General features: G+C 39.1%; 1 protein-coding gene, 1 long non-coding RNA gene and 6 other non-coding genes across 8 annotated transcripts in view; 3 read left to right on the top strand and 5 right to left on the bottom strand.

The window, feature by feature from the left end:
* Positions 1 to 472: 472 nt before the first annotated feature.
* On the bottom strand, positions 473 to 2239 carry LOC127530379 (uncharacterized). The gene is made up of 3 exons (XR_007936994.1): positions 2194 to 2239; positions 669 to 743; positions 473 to 533 (listed from the first exon to the last, which is right to left on the bottom strand). It is a non-coding gene; the product is annotated as an uncharacterized LOC127530379 (long non-coding RNA).
* trnak-uuu (transfer RNA lysine (anticodon UUU)) lies at positions 1075 to 1148 on the top strand. The gene has a single exon. It is a non-coding gene; the product is annotated as a tRNA-Lys (tRNA).
* trnak-uuu (transfer RNA lysine (anticodon UUU)) lies at positions 1774 to 1846 on the bottom strand. The gene has a single exon. It is a non-coding gene; the product is annotated as a tRNA-Lys (tRNA).
* Positions 2240 to 2407: 168 nt separating the features above from the next.
* LOC110946199 (calpain-9-like) overlaps positions 2408 to 21211 on the bottom strand; it is a 26951-nt gene continuing 8147 nt past the window's right edge. The window contains exons 2-10 of the mRNA XM_051937019.1: positions 18232 to 18350; positions 16530 to 16663; positions 15462 to 15633; positions 15242 to 15313; positions 14952 to 15043; positions 13884 to 13958; positions 12707 to 12867; positions 10978 to 11135; positions 2408 to 2620 (exon numbers count right to left, since the gene is read on the bottom strand). Of these exons, the coding sequence (XP_051792979.1) occupies positions 2408 to 2620; positions 10978 to 11135; positions 12707 to 12867; positions 13884 to 13958; positions 14952 to 15043; positions 15242 to 15313; positions 15462 to 15633; positions 16530 to 16663; positions 18232 to 18350 (1196 nt within the window). The remainder of the gene's footprint in view (positions 2621 to 10977; positions 11136 to 12706; positions 12868 to 13883; positions 13959 to 14951; positions 15044 to 15241; positions 15314 to 15461; positions 15634 to 16529; positions 16664 to 18231; positions 18351 to 21211) is intronic.
* trnak-uuu (transfer RNA lysine (anticodon UUU)) lies at positions 2956 to 3029 on the top strand. The gene has a single exon. It is a non-coding gene; the product is annotated as a tRNA-Lys (tRNA).
* trnak-uuu (transfer RNA lysine (anticodon UUU)) lies at positions 3608 to 3680 on the bottom strand. The gene has a single exon. It is a non-coding gene; the product is annotated as a tRNA-Lys (tRNA).
* trnak-uuu (transfer RNA lysine (anticodon UUU)) lies at positions 8555 to 8627 on the bottom strand. The gene has a single exon. It is a non-coding gene; the product is annotated as a tRNA-Lys (tRNA).
* On the top strand, positions 9944 to 10016 carry trnak-uuu (transfer RNA lysine (anticodon UUU)). Its single transcript has one exon. It is a non-coding gene; the product is annotated as a tRNA-Lys (tRNA).

Here is a 21211-nt window from a genome sequence, read left to right as displayed (position 1 = left end):
AGCTGCAAACTCATGTGGTGAATGTTTGAGGTGTTGAGAACTACTCTGCCCACCTATCAGTGTCATCAACACCAATGTTGTTGTGTTAATGAGCCTGGAAATGGGCTGTTTTCACCAAAATGCAAATCTACCAACATCCTTTTTTTGTTTGGTTCCTAAGGAAGGTAACTGTACCTCCTCATCAGCCCTGTAAAACACTAAACTATCTGTCACCGTCTCCAAAACCTACTTTACAGCTGTAGTCCAAACATGTTCTTCAGTAAAAAGGTCAAAACAAACAATACTTTGTGCTGTTTCAATGAGAAAGCGTCACTGCTGCTTTCTGTACAAACTGTATAGAAACAACAAAGGCGACTCGTTCCTCCAGGCACTGAGAGGATTAAATTTCAGAAACGATCTTATGTTGAAATAAGAAACAAGACAGAACAAGTTTGGTAATCCACGCCCGAAAGCAGACAGAGAATAAACTGACCTCCTCCCTGTATGGCCTCAGTCAGGAGGTTGTAGAGATGCAGCGGTTTGCAGAATCCCTTCTGAAGACAAGAAACATTCACAACACAAGACACTCAGATTTTTGGACATAGTTTCAGTATTGACATTTTCAGAGCTGCAGTAGGAAAGTTCTGAGCTCAGTTTTAATGTAAAGCGGCTGGTGAAGTAAATCCCACCTTGTTGCAGTGCTTCTTGAACAGCTGTCTGGTAGATTTAGGTGAAGGAAGAGCAGCTTGGTGAGGAAACGAATGCTGCGGGAAGAAAATACAGAGTCTGACTTTAAAAACAAACATCTCCTTTCACTGACAGGCCCATAACCATGCAAATAATGGGATTTTTCATTTTAGTCCCAGTAAAAATAAACTATCTTTGTCCACATATTATCTAAACTCAGAAGAAACAGCTATCTCTTTGTGTAAGAAGCATCTATAAACCCTCAGATTAAAGGTCTGATGCTCCACCTATCTGAGCTATCCAGGCCCTGATAAAATGTGAGCATACACTGATTTCTTCTAATCCTATACTGGAGTGTACGTAGTAGATATTAGCTTGAGAATTGAGCTTGTAGGGAAGCTGTGCAGAGCCTGGGATAGCTCAGTTGGTAGAGCATCAGACTTTTAATCTGAGGGTCCAGGGTTCAAGTCCCTGTTCAGGTGACACAAGTCCTAAACTGACAAATGAAAGTTGTGAAACAGAGATCATGACAATCAACAACATGATGTACAGCCTGCACTGAACATCACATCAAATCATATCTGCAGGACAGAACCCTGCCAGGTATTTGTATAATGCCCAAATAGACATTAAAGAGTAAAAGTCAGCGCCACAGATGGCATTTTCACATTTCTGTGTTTAACAAGCACTTGAATAAGTCGCCTGAACAGGGACTTGAATCCTGGACCATGACTTTAAGCACAGCAAACACTCTACAGACTGAAAAACCTTCTCACAAGTAACATGAACACGGACTCACTGCACTGTAGCAGACTGAAGTATAATGACTTTTTGTCTAAAGTATTTTGTAGGTATTATCCTGAGATGTGAACATGTTGGGTTTCCTTTGCAGAGCCTGGATAGCTCAGTTAGTAAATATGAAGATAAACTACTGAACTAAAAATTTTTTTAATTGTTTGTTGAAGCAACACTTGAGGTTTGAACAAATGCATAGTTAGTTTCATGGTGTAGATACAGTTCGACATCCAGTGTAGGCTATATGTTGTGTAAATCATCAGGCTTACTCCATTATGCAACTTTCATTTATCATCATTTTAAGACTTACATCACCTGAACAGGGACTTGAACCCTGGACCCTCAGATTAAAAGTCTGATGCTCTACCAACTGAGCTATCCAGGCTCTGTGCACGAATTTAATAAGCTCAAATCTTGAGATAATATCTTCTGTATCATCCAAGGTTTTAAACACAATTAAGTCATTGTGCTCGATTTTGGTTGCATATAAACACTTTTCAGAGCGCAGATGCTTAGATGTATGTTTCTTATTCAGGATTCAGTTGGTAGAGCATCAGAACACAGAAACGTATACAGTGGACATTATCTCGAGAATTGAACGTATAAAGATCACACACAGAGCCTGGATAGCTCAGTCGATAGAGCATCAGACTTTTAATTTGAAGTGCAGTCTACTTCAAGTTGGTGAACATTTGATAATTCATTTAAATAACTGATTTAACTGGTGCATACCTCTGTTACCGAAGAGTTTTCTTGTAAAGCTGGTTTTTGAGCTGGCTGGAAAGAAACATACCAATATATGGAGTCATTATGTTTAGAACCACAAATAAATCAAAAACATTCACTTCTCCTGACCTGCTGCTGTGTGCCCTTAATGATATAAACTCTGAAACATTGATTTAGATGACTTTAACTCTGCATGTCATCCCAGAAAGAAATCTGTGACTCACATGGCGGCGTTGCCCTGCTCGGTCAGCACCCGGAGGAGGAAATCTCCCTGCTGATTGGGCTCTGAGGTGGAGGGGACGATGATGTAACGACCGGGTGGTAGCGAGTCGCGGAGAACGACCTCCTGACGAGATGAGTACTGGGGGCTGCAGCGGATGGGGGGACGGGCTCTCAGGTCGTCAGGCGACAGGTAGGTGTTCTTAGGATGGGCCTGGAGAGACAAGACATAGAATATAAATGTACAAACACAGTACAGATAGAGCACCGAAGACTAAATTATAGTGACGGCAGTCTGATACACACAAATAAACCCTTAGATTTAAAGTGCATTGAATGAGCAATGTTTGATCAAAGCATCTTGAAACTAATGTCACCTGAACAGGGAATTGAACCCTGGACCCTCAAATTAAAAGGCTGATGCTCTATCAACTGAGCTATCCAGGCCCTGAAAAATGCAGTTTGTGCAACCAAAACTGAGGAAAACATGAGAAAGTACACTGATTTTGATATGAGCTAGACAACTGGGCTTGTAGACATCTTGCGCAGGGCCTGGATAGCTCAGTCGGTAGAGCATCAGACTTTTAATCTGAGGGTCCAGGGTTCAAGTCCCTGTTCAGCCAAGACATGTTCAAACTGACAATTAGTAAAAGTTGTGCAAGACAGTTAAGTCCATACCTGTGCTGACATTCAACACAATGACATACAGGCTGTAGTGAACATAATAATTAATTAACTGCACATTTAAAAATTCACAGTCATATTAAATCTAGATATACTGTTTTAGATGTGAGTTCGAGAGAAATTCTGAGCACTTCAATAAAAAGCAATGTGGTTCTTGAAGACATTTAATTTCTGCAGTTGTAACTGACTGGTAGGAGTCTCAGACAGTCACCTCTAATTCACATGCTAATGACTAGTTAACAACCTAAGAGTGACGATCCTGGAGGCGTGAATGGTTGTGAAACTGCCAGGTCATTGGTGACCCATGACGTTAATGGTGGTCTTGAATCATTATAACCAATTATATAAATGACTATTGTCTATTCTGAGTAGAGTATTAGTGACACCTCATTAGTTTGCAGACCATGTAATTGTAACATACACCCTATATGTCATGTGGTTTGTTGTGTTCAGTGTTGATACAGGTATTGCATGACTCTTCAACCATTTTTATTCATCATTAGTTTGAAACTCACTTCACCTGAACAGGGACTTGAACCCTGAACCCTCAGATTAAAAGTCTGATGCTCTACCAACTGAGCTATTCAGGCTCTGTTTAGCAAATCTAAATGCTCAAATCTTGGGCTACTATCTACTACCGTACATACTTTAGTGTAGGTGTGAAATAGATCACTGCACTGGGTTGCACAACAAGCACTGTTCGGATAGCTCAGATAGCTATTTCATTTCACAGGATAAAACCAGAGCTCAAATAGAGAAAAGTCTTTAATCTTGAATAGGAAACCTACAACTAACCAAATTATAAACAATGGGACACAGACATTGGTAAGCTAAGCACTTCAGGAAACAGCAACTGGATTTCTTTTCTTACTTCTTGAAGATCTTCACACATGTCCATATGCTTATTGCCACAGTTGCCTCTTTGAAATTTAGATTGTTAATATTTATAAAGTCATAAATGTTACAACCTCTGTAGGTATCTGTGTTTTCTCAGAGCCAAGGCAACCAACCAACTATCACATGCCTCTGGATGTGAATAGTTGTGAAAATGCCAAGTTTCCCATTCTACAGTAATAATAGTTGTAAAAGTGCCAGATCAGGAACGACTTAGATTTATGTCTGACAAGCACGGTTACATTCTTGAATTTTGGTTTATGGGTTCAGAGAGGTGGCCAGGTTAGGACACAGCATGGACTTTCTTTTGATTCTTGTACAAAACTTCACTCATTTCAAACTTCTTCTTTTCCTTTCGGCCTTTCCCTTCAGGGGTCGCCACAGCGATCAATTGCCTCCATCTAACCCTGTCTGCTGCATCCTCTTCTCTCACACCAACTACCTTCATGTCCTCTTTAACCACATCCATAAACCTCCTCTTTGGTCTTTCTCTAGGCTCCTGCCTGGCAGTGGGAAACTCAGCATCCTTCTACCAATATTATTCACTCTCTCTCCTCTGGACATGTCCGAACCATCTCAGTCTGGCCTCTCTGACTTTATCTCCAAAGCCTCTAACATGTGCTGTCCCTCTGATGTACTCATTCCTGATCCTATCCATTGTGGTCCACTCCCAAAGAGAACCTCAGCATCTTCAGTTCTGCTACCTCCAGCTCTGCCTCCTGTCTTTTCCTCAGGGACACTGTCTCCAGACCAAACAACATGGCTGGTCTCACCACAGTTTTGTAAACCTTTCCTTTCATTTTAGCTGAAACTCTTCTATCACACATCACACCTGACACTTTTCTCCAGCCGTTCCAGCCTGCCTGTACACGCTTCTTCACATCTTTTCCACACTCTCCATTGCTCTGGACTGTTGACCCTAAGTACTTAAAATCCTCCACCTTCTTGATCTCTTCTCCCTGTAACCTCACTCTTCCACTTGGGTCCCTCTCATTCACACACAGATACTCCGTCTTGCTGCGGCTAACCTTCATTCCTCTCCTTTCCAGAGCAAACCCTCCACGCCTCTAGCTTCTCCTTCACCTGTTCCCTGCTCTCACTACAGATCACAATGTCATCTGCAAAACATCATAGTCCATGGAGACTCCTGTCTAACCTCGTCTGTCATCCTGTCCATCACCATAGCAAACAAGAAGGGGCTCAGAGCTGATCCCTGATGTAGGTCCACCTCCACCTTGAACTCCTCTGTCACACCTACAGCACACCTCACCACTGTCTTACAGTCCTCATACATGTCCTGCACCACTCTAACATACTTCTCTGCCACTCCAGACTTCCTCATACAAAACCACAGTTAATCTCTGGGCACCCTGTCATAAGATTTCTCTAGATCTACAAAGATACAATGCAGCTCCTTCTCCTTCTCCTCTGTACTTCTCTATCAACATCCTCAAAGCAAATATTGCATCTGTTGTACTCTTTCTTGGCATGAAACCATACTGCTGCTCACAGATGTTCACCTCTGCCCTTAGCCTAGCTTCAACTACTCTTTCCCATAGCTTCATCGTGTGGCTCATCAGCTTTATTCCTCTGTAGCTGCCACAACTCTGTACATCTCCCTTGTTCTTAAAGATGGGCACCAGCACACTTCTCCTCCATTCCTCAGGCATCTTCTCACTATCTAAGATCCTGTTGAACAACCCAGTCAAAAACTTTACTGCTACCTCTCCGAGACACTTCCATACCTCCACAGGTATATCATCAGGACCAAGTGCCTTTCCACTCGTCATCCTCTTCAATGCCCTCCTCACTTCATCCTTACTAATCTTTGCTACTTCCTGGTCCACAACAGTCACCTCTTCTACTCTTCGTTCTCTCTCATTTTCCTCGTTCATCAACTCTTCAAAGTACTCTTTCCATCTTCCCATCACACTATTGGCACCTGTCAACACACTTCCATCCTTATCCTTTATCACCCTAACCTGCTGCACGTCCTTCCCATCTCTGTCTCTCTGCCTTGCCAACCTATACAGATCAGTCTCTCCCTCCTTACTGTCCAACCTAGCATACAAGTCATCGTAAGCCCCTTGTTTGGCCTTTGCCACCTCTACTTTCACCTTACACTGCATCTCCCTGTACTCCTGTCTACTCTCTTCAGTCCTCTCAGTGTCCCACTTCTTCTTAGCTAACCTCTTTCTTTGAATCCACTCCTGCACCTCCTCATTCCACCACCAAGTCTCCTTATCTCCTTTCCTTCCAGATGACACACCAAGTACTCTCCAACCTGTCTACCTGATCACGTTTGCTGTAGTTGTCCAGTCATCTGGAAGCACCTCCTGACCATCCAAAGCCTGTCTCAACTCTTTCCTGAAAGTCATACAACACTCTTCCTTTTTCAGCTTCCACCATTTGGTCCTCTGCTCTGCTTTTGCCCTCTTCATCTTCTTCACCACCAGGGTCATCCTACACACCACCATCCTATGCTGTTTGGCTACACTCTCATCTACCACTACTTTGCAGTCACTGGTCTCCTTTAGATTACACCGTCTACACAAGATGTAGTCTACCTGTGTGCTCCTACCTCCACTCTTATAGGTCACCCTATGTTCCTGCCTCTTCTGGAAGAAAGTATTCACTACAGCCATTTCCATCCTTTTTGCAAAGTCAACTACCATCTGTCCTTCTGCGTTCCTCTCCTGGATACCAAACCTGCCCATGACCTCCTCATCATCTCTGTTTCCTGCACCAACATGTCCATTGAAGTCTGCACCAATGACAACTCTCTCACTTCTAGGGATGCTCTGCATCACTTCATCAAGGTCCAACCAGAATTTCTCCTTCTCCTCCAGCTCACATCCTACCTGTGGAGGATACCCACTAACAACATTGAACATCACACCTTCAATTTCTAGCTTAAGGCTCATCACTCGATCTGACACTCTTTTTACCTTCAGGACATTCCTAACAAACTCCTCCTTCGAGATAACTCCTACTCCATTTCTCTTCCTATCTACACCATGATAGAAAAATTTGAACCCTGCTCCTAAACTTCTAGCTTTACTACCTTTCCACCTGGTCTCCTGGACACACAGTATGTCCACCTTCCTCCTCTGCATCATGTCAACCAGCTCTCTATCTTTTCCTGTCATAGTTCCAACATTCAAAGTCCCTACTCTCAGTCCTAGACTCTTGGTGTTCCTCTTCTCTCTCTTCCTACGAACACACCTTCCTCCCCTCCTTCTTCGACCAACAGTAGTCCATTTTCCACCGGCACCCTGTAGGTCGACAGCACCGATGGCGGTCGTTGTTAACCCGGGCCTCGACCGATCCGGTATGGAAGTCATACATTTGATTCGCATGATTGATTTGGCCAAAGTTTTACGTCGGATGCCCTTCCTGACACAACCCTCTGTATTTATCCGGGCTTGGGACCGGCACAATAAGACACTGGCTTGTGTCCCCTTGCGGCTACATTAAACTTCACTTATTCAAACATGATACTTAAAAAGTGACACTGAATTTTCTCTGTAATACCAATAGACAAATTAAGTTTTTGGTTTTAGAAGATGTTTCACCTTCATCCAAAGGGCTTCTACAGTTCTGACTGACTGGATTCTCAGATGGAAACAGTCATGCCCACTCCGGCTTCCTCCCACAGTCCAAAAATATGCTGAGGTTAATTGGTTATTCTAAATTGCCCGTAGGTGTGAATGTGAGTGTGATTGTTTGTCTGTATATGTAGCCCTCCGACAGACTGGTGACCTGTCCCTGCCTTCGACTGAGTCAGCTGGGATAGACTCCAGCACCCCCCCCCCCCCGCACCTCCCCCCTCCCGCGACCCTAGTGAGGATAAAGTGGTGTATAGAGAATAGATGGATGGAGATGTAAACAGTCAACCTCAACTTACATTGCTAATGGATCACTTACATTGCTAATGGATCATTAGCGAAACAAGAGTCACACTGGGGTGTGAATGGTTTGGGATTTCCCAAGAACAACAAGGAATGACTCAAGATGTCAATGGTGGTGAAATTTTCTGAGGAGACATCTGACAACACCACATCATAAGTACATTATAAGTGGTGTTGTAGACTCCCATCCTCTGTTTAGATGATGGCTCTTCCAGTTCAACACTAGTGGCTCAAACTATCTGTTTATGTTATCCAGAATCTGAATATGTCATACAGAGGACCGCCTTGTCTTGATTTTTTCAGTTTCCAAAGCACTTCAGAAGGTGTTTCTCTAATCTAAGAGGATTATTTTGCTTTCACTGACTGATTGAGAGTCTCAGATGCAAACAGTCTACTCTAACTTACATTGCTAATGGATCATTAGTGAAACAATAGTCGCCTTGGGGTGTGAATGGTTCGGGGTTTCCCAAGAACAAGGAATGACTCAACATGTTAATGGTGGTGAAACTTTCTGAGGAGATGTCTCACAATACCACATCATAAATAGTGTTGAGGATTTTTCCAGTTTAACAGTGGTGGTTCAAATCATCTATCTGTGTGATGCAGAATGTAAATATTTCAAACAGAAGACTACCTCATGTTGAGTACAAAACTTGTCCTGCCTGAACAGGGACTTGAACCCTGGACCCTCAGATTAAAAGTCTGATGCTCTACCGACTGAGCTATCCAGGCCCTGCAAGGTAAGTCTATATACTAAAATCTCAAGCCAGTACCTACTATATATGTCAGTGTAGTGAGACAATAGGGTTCAAGCAACCCAAGTTTTAAACTGACAATAAATAAAAGTTGTGCTAAAGAACTCCGTGACTATTGTGTCAATACTCTTCAGTGTAGTCAATAGTGCATAAACATTCAATCCATGTAGTTTAATAGGTTGAAAGTTTATGCAGGTATTGACTGAACTCTCTTACACAACTTTTTCATCACTGGCTTAAAACTTGCCTCACCTGAACAGGGACTTGAACACTGGACCCTCAGATTAAAAGTCCAATGCGCTACCAACAGAGCTATCAAGCCTCTGACAAATATCTTATATGCAACCAAAATCAAGCATGAAATACTACACTGCTGTATATAGTATTTATTTAACCTTTATTTAAACAGGTAGTGTCATTGAGACACTAATCTCTTTATCCTCACTAGGGTCATGGGGGGGCTGGAGCCTCTCATGAGAATCATGACTCTCAAGAAACAGGAAGATCTTCAATATCTAGAACTACATCTCTGCATCTAACTTTTAGACAGTCGTTTATTCCACTCTAAACATCAGTGGGTGACCTAAAGCAGACCGTTGTCTACTAAATCTCAGCCATAGTTGCAGTTCTCTGTTGATCAGATTCAGTGTTCTCATTCAATTCCGACACAACTCGTGATTGAAAGTTCTTGTCTTTAGTTTATGATTCAAGCATGAACGACTACAATGGTTTACTTCTTAACAACAGTGACCAATCTGACATAAAAACCCTTAGCTGCAACCATTTGTAGTCATATAGTGAAATGTAGAGTCTCTCTTACAACTGTTATTTATCGCCGGTTCAAACTTATCTCGTCTGAACAGGGACTTGATTAAAAGTCTGATGCTCTACCAACTGAGCTACCCAGGCTCTGTGTAATCACTCGTACACTCAAATCTTGGTATATTATGTACCATATATTTCAGTGTAGGTGTACTGTCTTGACCTCTTGCAGATAGGTGGATAGTGAGATTGATTCAATATCTTTGACCTTAAAGCTTAAAGAAACAGTAAAGGTCTTCAGTATGTGAAACTAAGTCTCTGCATTTGACTTTTAGACCGAGGAGTTCACTCCAGTCTCATTTCTACTCTAAACATCAGTAGGTTACCTGAAATAAACCATTGCTTATCAACACCGACTGAGCTATCCAGGCTCTAAAAAGCATTTTATATGCAACCAAAATTGAGCACAAAATACTGACCTCTATAGTACATATTATCCAGAGAATTGAATGTTTAGATTGCAGATACAGAGCCTGGATAGCTCAGTCGGTAGAGCATCAGACTTTTAATCTGAGGGTCCAGGGTTCAAGTCCCTGTTCAGGCAAGAAAATTCTTAAATATAAGTTGTGGAAGAGAGTCTATCACTACTTACGTCAATGTTCGAAACAACAAATTATCAAACAGGCTGCTCTGTACGGAAATGAAAGAAACCAACTACACATTTGTTAAAACAACGTTCTGCTCAAACAGTCCGTAAACTCATATTATTGTCTACATTTGTCCCTATCAGCATCATCTATTCAGAAAAAAATCACATCTATAATAGTTTCCATTTGTGAGGAACCTTTGTACTTGATGTTTTACACTAATAGGAAACACTAGTAGAAGTCATTAAAGACTACACCTGACAGCCTGATATTATTTAGGCTGCTGATATTTATCAGTCCTTAAATTAAAACACGTCTTTTATCAGTGTCTTCTAAAGTGGTCTATTATGGGATGGCTACACCGTTTGCCGGTAGCAAGACTGTCGTAGCTAACGTTAGCTCTGGTGCTAACAGCTACATGTTTTGCATTGAGGTGATTAGAAAATTCTTTGTTGCACAGTACCACACTTTAATCCAAGCTTTTAGATAGGTTAGTCAAGAGTCAGACAGAAAAGTAGGGAAGAAGAATGGGGGCACAACCTGCAGTAAAGGCCCATGAGCTGGACCTGAACCCAAGCGTTTGAACCCGTCCAGGACTATAACCCCTATTTACAGGTCACCCACTCAACCAGCTGAGCTACCTGGGCACCTCCACACAACCACGCTTTTATCCAAGCTGACATTTAGAAGTTTTATTTCCACCCAACAAGCTCAATGCAGTCTGTGATTAATTATTCAAAATTAACGTGTTAAAGTCCAGCCCTAATACTGACATTTAAAAGGTGATTCTGTGATTGTTGAATCTTGTTTGGTTTCCAATATGTCATTTAATTACTAACTGACGTCATGTGTGTGTGTGTGTGTGTGTGTGTGTGTGTGTGTGTGTGTGTGTGTGTGTGTGTGTGAGTGAGTGTGTACCGGGTAAACATGCAGGGCGATGGCCAGGTCGATGCCTCGACGTCTCTGGTGTTTCTGCATCAGAGCCAGGACAAAGGAGCAGGTCTTCTTAGATCTGTCCGGGCAGCGGTCCACTTCCGACAGAATGAAGTAGAACTGAGGGTTCTTCGAAAAGCAACCTGGACACAAACAAACAAACACACACAAACGCACACACACTTTAAATTTGCTGTTAACCTCTTCTTATCCATCACAATTAGATCAACAGGAGCTTTTGTCTGAGTAGATTTGCAAAAAATAAGACTAAATCTGATCACACCTTCACAGACCTTTACAGTGTCCTTTGGCTCTACTCGGCTGTAACACAAATAAACTTGTCCAAACCTAGTAAGAGCTGAAACTAATCCTACTAAAGAGCAGATGCCTGACATTCTATAAACAGATGCGACATAAATCAACGAGGAGGATTATCTCTGACTGCAGCACCTGCGGTCGTTTATATCGATAAATGTGCAAAGAAATTCCAAACAACAGCCGACTTATGATATTCAGATAAAAGCTGCAAAAGAACATCAGAGCTACGTTTGGGAACAGATTAGAAAAAAAGACACTCCTACGCTGATGTGGTTAAATTTAAAGCAGTAAGAGAATAAAAGCTTGTTGCATAAGTGGCACAGAAACATTTATTATCTTCTAAATCATCACCAGTGTTGGAGTTATTACTCAAAAAAAGAAATGTATTACACATTAGTTGTTATGTTTTTTTTAAGTAATGCATTTTACTTATTTATTCCCAATAGAAAGTAACTTTTTGTACAATTAATAACATTACTTTAGTGTAACATTGCCTAAGATGCACTGTTGCATAATCTCGAGTTATCTATATAATGTTAGATCTTTATTTATTTATAATATATTTTAGATTTATTCAGCTTTGTTTCCTGTTTGTAATCATTTATTGATTCATTTTGTCATTGTACAGCTGCAGACAACAACAAAATGAGATTATGGTGCTGTTCCTTGAGTTAGAGCAGAATGAAATAAAAAATAAAACACACAGAACAAGAAAATGTATAAACAATGTCTAGAAACACGATGAGGTGGTGCAAAGAAAGGTGATTGGATTCACAGATATTTTAATTTTGCTTTTATTGTGTTGTTTTACTGTGATATATTTGTTGTATTTTCATGGAAGCTTTGGCGATATTATCTACGAGTTTTACGCCAGTAAAACAAATTAAACTGTGCGAACCTTTACCTATTAGGGACATGCATGAGTGGGTCAAAAATGACCCGGTGACGTCGTTTTCTTGCAATATTTTTGTAATGAAAAGTTGTTTTCATTTCATTTTTCGGCTATTCCTGACAAAATATGTTTTTGATATCACTGCATTTAAATTTTTGTTACCTTTTACACTTTTAACCCATAAGAATCCAGACCCATTTTTCCTTAAAGGACTTAATGAGCTAAGGTCAGACATAAAGCTTTACAAGGAAGAGACTGGGGCACTCAAAGTGCTTGTTACACTGGTGTCACCGTGGGTTCTTATGGGTTAAAGGAACTGTACTGTTTGTATTCCTACCCCAAGCTCTTTATCACTGATAATATCATACGAGAGGTGATGGAAGGACAGAGAGAAGCAACAGCTGGAGGAAAAGAGAGGGAAAAATGACATTCTTCTATTGCTGTTCTCATTGGGACCATCAAGCAACTGTAATATAAATTCTGTATCATCCTCCTCTGTCTCACCGCTCTGTGCAGGGCCTCCCGCTGTGATGTTCGGCACCCAGCTTCCGTGATGCATGATGCAGCACCACGGCGACACGCTGGAGCCTGATTCGCTGAGAGTTTCAGTCAGGTGACAAACCTCCATCATCTCAAAGTGTTGCCTGAAGTCTGACACCGACATCCTGACAGAGAAAAACAAGGTACAGTGACCAACCAGTTCTTAGAGTTTACAAAAAGTTCTCATCTCATCTCATCTCATCAGGCATATCGGTTCTGTAAACTGTCTTGAGACATTCTGACCTGTAATTGGCGCTATATAAATAAAATTGAATTGAATCTTATCGTATCGCATCTAATCTTATCGTATGTCATCTTATCTTGTTGTATCTTATCTGATCTGATCTGATCTTATCTCATCTCATTTTTATCTCATCTTATCCTATATAGTCTCTGCTAATCTTATCAAATCTAATCTCATCTTTTCTTGTCCAATCTTATGTCATCTAAACTCATTTGATCTCATCTTGTTCTATCTTATATCATCTAATCTCATTTTATCTCATCTCATCTTGTCCTATCTTATATCATCTAATCTCATTTTATCTCACCTCATCTTATCTTCTCCTACCTTATCTTGTAGTATCTTATCTTATCTCATCTCATCGTATGTCATCTTATCTGTCTTATCTCATCTTATTTTATCTCATCTTGCCTCATCTTATTGAGATAATTGAGTGAATATATATTCCCTAATTTTAATTTGAAAACAGCACGTATTAAAGAATTGACTATTTTTTATAAACCCTTGACATCACAGACATTTTCTTCACTACATGATAAAACACTGTATGAAAACACAGATTACTGGTACTGTGATAGCAATTCAACTCAAAGTGTTGTCTGAAGTCTGACAGCGACATCCTGACAGAGAAAAACAAGATTAAGTGACCAATCAGTTGTTCGTGTTTTTAAAAAGTTTTATGAGCTTCAGTCTTTGCACTATTTAGTCAGTATCTTCATAGAGTCCCTGGTTTGTGTATCTTTGACAAATGAGAAAGTAACGTGAGAAAAAATGAAGCTAAGCCGACTTGTTTGCTCGGTGGCTTCTGCTGTTTTGTTTGCAGAAGGCGGACGTGGAGAGTCGTCAGCGGTGTTTGCTGCTGCTGCTGCTGCTGCTGCGCAACAATCAGAAACTCACCAGAACTCCCCGTCCTCCCTCCTCACTCGGTCCAGTCGCTGTTGCTCCTCCACACTCACTGTGTTCCACTCTGGACTGAAATCACAAACACACAGGACACAGTTTATATTTTTATCTCAAAATGCACATAAATAAACTGTCCTACTTCACTCTAGTATAAATAAATGCATTTAAACCTGTGCTTCATTAAAACATTTGAGTACATTTAAAGAAAAATCTCTGCAAAAATCAATGAAATGTCTGCAATATTAGCATTATTAAAACTATTGAACACTTAATGCAACACTATTGTGTTTCTACTAACAGAGTAACCTGTGAAATATCTTTATTTTATACACACAAAGAAATCTGCACTATATCAACCATTCTTTTGTATATTTCCTGTTTATTTGTTGTTTTTTTTCATTTCTGTCTCAATATTTTTGCACTATTTACTGCTGTAACACCGCAAAGTTCCCCACTGTGGGATTATTAAAGCCACATCTTATCTTTTCTTCTTTTCTTTTCTTGTCTCATCTTATTCTATCTCATCTTATCTGATAAATGAGTGCATACATTTCTTAATTTTACCTCTAAGAAAACAGCAGGTATTAAACAATTTGCTGGTCTTCTTTTCTTCATTACATGAAAAAATACTGTATGAAAACAGATTACTGGTGCTGTGATAACAATTCAACTCAATAAAATGTTGTCTATATGGCACCAATTCACAGCAAACATCATCTTATAGCATTTCTCATAGAAAGGTGAAAGCTTTAAACAGAGAAACCCAACAAATCTGAAGTGATATCAGTAAAGATGCATTAACCATTTTTAAATAAAATCCCTAATTTATTCAGAGTAGACTCGCTTGTGCATGAAAAAACTTTTAGTGTTTTTTCGCTATAAATTCAGATAATGAAGAAGAAAGAGCACAATTTTCAACTACAATATCTAACGTATTACTCTGAATGATCATCATGCACTTACACAAATGCAACCAATTCACATTTAACTTGCACACACTGAATAAAAGTTTCATTTGCGACTATTTTGGTGTGTAGCCCTATGATTTAAATAAGTACCAACCCTTTCAGGTCGCTCCAGGGCCCCTGCCACTCTGTGTTGCCCCAAGGATTCATGATTCGCACCAAATCTACGACGCCATGAGCCGTCTTTACCTGGCAGGCGAGCAGAAGTACGAATGGAGAGAAGAAAAGGTCATGAAGGCTTCTGTTTTTACAGCTTCACATTAACATAGTTGTGATCAGACTTCTGCTGCTACCAGACACTAAACGATTTTGGATTCCACAGAAGGCTTTTAATATATTCAGACTGTGAATCTCAGCAGTTTTCTGGAGTTGTTTCAAGACGGTTACCTTCTCGACTGCAGTCAGAGAGTAAGCATGTCGGTACATGATTCCCAGCTCACTCTGCTGCTCCAGAGGACCCTGGAGGGAAAACATCCGCCCAGTCAGACACAAGGAAAAGTACAGAACGACGTGACTCATACGTACAATAAACTTTCAATAGGTCCAAAAATCTAAACAAGACCCAACAAGTTCCTCCACCTGCTCCCTGCTAACCTCCTCACTCTACCTGGCAGTTGGCACAGTTGATCAGAGCTCCTTTAGCCAGCAGGTTTCTGAGGAACGCCGGCAGGTCTCTGGGCAGCGACGCCACTTTCAGAACCTCCGTCACTCCACCGGTCATGTCGACCATCGCTTCGTGAGGGAAACCCATGTCCAGAGCTCTGTAGCCGCCTTTCATCCTGAGATTTACAAAAAAAAATTTGATTAACTGGTGAACTAAATTGACAACCATTTGTCTTTTAAGGAGCACGTTTAGCATATGGTGAAAAAAACGGAAACTCTTCAAACTCCGCGTATGTTAGTAAAGTGTCTGGATGCTATACAAAACAGCACATCTGGATTATGCAGCTGTTTTATAGACAAAAAGATCCACATCAATCTTTGCGATCCTTCAAATTCCATATTTCAGCATTAAAGAGTGTTATTCGTCACGCGCCCATTCATTACGGGAGTGAAATGCCATGAAAGACAATGTTAAAAACATTAATTTAATTCTGTTCTGGGTATAAAAGCACTGCTGCATTGTGGGATATGAGCTGCTCCGTTATTTAGAAAATAGAAAAAGTACAATAAGAAATTCCATGTAAACCACAAAGGGAATTCAAATCAGTAGTTTGCTCTGTCTTATCAGAGGAAACCTGCTTATTCAGTCCAGGAAAGTGTCTTTACATAACATTAAAATGCTGCTTTGGCTGAAGCAAACACAGGTTACTGCTGCTGGATGTAACTGTAGTTTTATCACTACATTTGTGGTGTTTTAATCTGGTATTCATCAATAACGGAGCCAGTTTGAAGGCAGATTTAGTCCCTACAGTGATAATGTGCAGCACAGTGTACAGCAACAAAATGACAACCAGCCTGATAAACTTCATTTCTGAAATATTTCCAGTAAACACAATAAAAAGTTTATTCCGACTGCGTTGCCACAGAAGCTTTACAGTTTAATTAAAAGGATCTGCTTCACTCTGGTCTGATAATTTAACAGAATTTGAAATATTCTTTGATGTGGTCTTAGGAAAAGTGCCACAATTCATGGCATGTAATTAAGATCACTAACTGACTGACAGGGACTCACTTGGCGTAGGCTTTTTCCAGCAGCGAGCTCCAGAACTCGTGTTTCTCCGGAGAGCTGAGGTAGATCAGATTGTTGTCCTGAGTGGGCAGCAGGTCGTCGATCCTCACCTCCTCCCACTGACCGTATTGCCAGAACTACACAGAGAGACAAAAAAATATAATAAAACTACATAATAAAATAAACTTAAAATATGCATTGAAGACAGGAAAAAGAAAATATAACAAATTAAACACAATTAAATAAAAAATAAAGGTAATAACGATTAAAATTTAAATAAAAAAATAATAGAAAAAACAGATTAAATGAAATAAAATAGCAAATATAAAAATCTGAATTAAAGTGGAGAAAATATTAATATTAGAATAAAATAAAATAATTAAAAATATATTAAAAAATCAAATAAAAATCTAAAACAAAAAAGAAAGCATTAAAAGAAGAATTGATAAAATAAAATAAATAACAAAGATAATAAAAATTTAAGGAAAATATTAATTAAAAAAACAAGAAAAGGAAAACATTTTTAGAAATTGCATTCAAATTAAACATAATTAAGTGAAAAATAAAGATAATTAATTCAAATTTAAATAAAAAATAAAGATAATGCAATGATGAAACAACAGATTTCATGAAAATAATAAAAATAAAAATCTGAATTAAAAAATTAAAACAAATATTAATATTAATATTAATAAAAATAAAACAAAAATCTGAATTAAAAAAGCAAAACAAATATTAATATTAATGTGAATAAAAAATAAAATACATAATAAAAATAAAATATAAATATATATTTAAAAAACTAGAAAAAAAAATCTAACAAATTAAATTAAAATGAAATAAAATGAAATACAAAATTGAAATAAAAATAAATGTAATGTAATGAAGAAATGACAGATTACATTAAATAAAACAAAATAATAGAATAAAAATATGAATTAAAAAGAGAAAATAGTGTTAGAATGCACAGAATAGTATAAATAAAAAATAATAAAATTAAATAAAAATATGAATTGAAACATGAATAGACAAAAACATGTAAATAAGTGCATAAATAGAGGCATCAGTAAATAAAATTCGTTCCAGAAAAAGAAAGTAAAATCCATTAAATCAATCACAAGCCTGACTAAAAAAGTAGATCTTCTCTTTAAAAACATCAACATTATTTGCTGCTATTCCAAAAATGTGGTCCACAGTAACAAAATGCTGCCTCTTTACAGGTTTTTCTCTTGATTTTTGGTTTAAATTAAATTCCTTTCAAAGCAAATCTGATAAATACGAAGGACCAAGATCATTAAGAGCTTCATAAACCAATAAAAAGATTTTAAAATCAATCCTAAAATCAACAGATAACCAGTGCAGAGACTTTAAAATCGGTCTAATATTATCTTCTTCTACAGAAATCAATCCAGCATTGAATAAAACCACGTATTAATGTCTCTGTATTTGCTTTAAAAGAGGTCTGGTCTTGGTTTGATTTTTATATGACATGAAGCTGCTGATCTTCTGCTTTCACCGGCTTTTCAAAGGTTATAAAGAGTCGCTGTCAACAGCTGTCATAAAGCAGAAACTGTATCTAAACAAACACCTTCAACATTAAAAGAAGGAGTTCCCTTTAAGCTGTTGACTGTGGATCCTATTCAGACGGAGAGTTCAACCTGAAAGCAGAAGGCAGCGGCGTTCAGAGCAGAGTTCAGGTGTTTACCCTGAAGGTGAAGCTGCCGTTGTATCCGTCCTGGAAGTTCTGCTCCAGAGGAACGACTTTCTTCAGCAGAGATCGATGAACCGAGAGAGAAGCGATGGCAGAAAGTAGCCAGCAGTCATCTGGAAGGAAGGGATGACATTTAAGGTCATTTATAGTTAGAAAACCTTACTTCCATGTGAATGTGCTGCTATCTTTGGTTAAATCTGATCAAACTGATGCCTGAATGCACTTCTGATGACACATCTACAGCTACTAGACTCCTTTTCCTTTAATATTCTTGCATATGCACGTTTTTGCACTCCTTCCAAAGCAGATTTGGTCAATAAATGGCACTAAAATGATTTTTCAACCAGTTTTGGTAGATGGGCTTTCATTTTCTCCATCATGTGTTTTTGCTCATCAAATCATCAAAAAATAACAGAAAAATGTACAGATTATTCTCCAATAAGATAAAAGTGACTCATTGTGCATGGACTGATCATGCTTTATGTGATGTTTTTGAACAGGAAAACCCTGAATGAGGAGTTTTTTATGAGCTCTGTGAGGCTGCCAGCAGCATGTCACCCTTAATCAGCTGCAGGTGCATCCGGTTTTATTCATGAAGATGTTGATCCGTCACATCTGCTCTTATTCTGCTGGTTTACACTCCATTATAATGTTATTTTCTAAGAGTTTGGAGACTGTAAATGATGCTGCACAAGGAATTAGCTCTCTCTGATTGTAATTTTAGTCCCCTTTTAGGGCAAATATACATAATATATGTAGCAAGACTGCAAAGGCCCTGGAATTCCTGAGCTGATCAAAACTCAGATAAGCTGTCTCTCTCTTCAGCACTGACCAACACCCATCTCTATAGGAGGATTGAGACATTTGTATTTCTGTAGGTTTTCATTCACAGAAGGATGGAGCTCCTGTGAACATTTAAACCCCTGGAATAACTTCTTCTTTTTAAAAGACAATGACTTTCAATTATATGCTATGGACGTTTGTTTAATGAACTTTCATGCTAAAATCCCTTTTCAGCTTTAGGAGACCCTCAGTCGGAGACGTCTCTGCATTCCACAGATCAGATAACAAGTCGTAAAACTTTATGGCAGAAGGCTGGAGTCACCCTCTCTCTCTTTGACTGAAACAAAGAGACTGGAACTGAACTTAAACAAAAACACTTGCCAAATTAATATTTCTATATGCATTTGGTTTTTCCAGATTTACCACAGTTACTCACAGTGTTTCATCTATGTCATATTTGAAGATCATATTTGCATGTCTGATAGAAGTCGATTTATTAATTTGTGATGTTTAATCATTTCTTCCCCAGGATACTATGATTTTGGAATGAATTCCCTTATTAATCTCTGAATTTCCTCTCCATTTAGGTTGAATGATGACCATTGTATTTACCTGTTACCAAATCTCTGACTTGTTGTTATATTTTCACTGTGATACATATTTTTAATGTCATAAACATAAACATATAGTTATGAATGAAATGATTCACATCATATGAACATATGTATTAATCTACACATTTCACTTTCACACAACTGAATATGGTGGGATAGACAGATCGTGTTTTGCGCGTTTAATATCATATTTTAATCCATTCTGGACTCCTCTTTCTTCTCTACTTTGTGAGAACAAAGAGATTCCAAATTCCACCAGACTCGCGCCTAAAAGTTCTCTCTCTCCCTTAGCTGGACCCACAGATAAAGTCAGCCGTAGCCCACATTACTCTCTCTTGCCTCTTACGTACCTTACCCTCTCTTCCTCATCTGGCCCTGAGAGGCCCACCAAAGTCTCTCTCATTTTTCTCTATCTAAAGCGCGTTTTTCCTATCTTTGAAATTCCCTCACCATCTAAGTTTGTTAACTATTTATCTTTTAACATTTTTGTAACTTAAGGAGACATTTTGCTCGTTATTCGTTTAATCTGAAGAACCGATTCAGAACCAGCATTTATTTTTCTTAATTTTGACCGTTTTTCATCAACACCCGTTTTTCTTGGCTAAAGCCTGAGAACCATCATTTTTAAGCACTCAGCTGAGAACTACGGAGACCTGTTGGACCAGGTCTTTGCATAGAACCGATCAACCCGCGACAGGACATCTAGGCGCGGCCACAACGACGACGCACCGCTCCGAACCCGCAGGTCCAGACCGTGTGCATAATCTGAAGGCCTCGCACGTCCCAGCCCCATGACGGTTCACTTCAATAACTCCAGCTGAGTTTGCTCTGATTCCATTCTATGGGTGATGTACTAACCGCTTGGTCATTTAATTCACTTCATCAATTTATTCTTTTACAAATCACTAGAATTCTTAATCCAAATTACCGGTTACCTCGTCAGGTTAGCTCTGGCTAATCCTCACCATATTTCCTTATCTCTCACACCTACTTCCACATCTCTCACACATGCACACACCACAGACACACTCCCACATTCCACACATGCACGCACATACACACACGTAGTCCTGCACACACACACACACACACACACACACACACACACCATATCTACATTGTACATAGTTCACTTGTCGTTATTTTCATAGAATAGTTAATAAATACCTCATTTTAGACCAAATTACAGTCTTGTGTTTCTTTGTGTAGAATGTGGTCAATTTAAACGAGGATTCAAGACTTTTTGATATGAGATTGATCAAAATTTTTATGAATATTAATTTTTTTATTAAAATTAATATTTTTCCCTAGAGATCTAGGGTGGTGCCCCAATTATTAATAACGAGAGCAATAAATCATAACGTAGTACCGCTACATATATTGGTGCCCCGTGTGAGGCCGATTAAAAACCTTTTTGCACAAAGAAACACTGAAGCCTCCTCTGCCATTCATTCACATACACTGGTTCTTTATCTGCTGTGTGAGCATATGTCTTCCTTTAATCAAATTGTGTAAGTAATTTACTGCTTGAAACGCTGTTTTGTTTTTATATCACGTCGGATTGATAACATTAGTGG

This window comes from Acanthochromis polyacanthus, chromosome 16 (assembly GCF_021347895.1).
Source record: "Acanthochromis polyacanthus isolate Apoly-LR-REF ecotype Palm Island chromosome 16, KAUST_Apoly_ChrSc, whole genome shotgun sequence".
Classification (NCBI taxonomy): Eukaryota; Metazoa; Chordata; class Actinopteri; family Pomacentridae; genus Acanthochromis; species Acanthochromis polyacanthus.
This window is presented reverse-complemented; position numbering and strand designations above follow the sequence as displayed.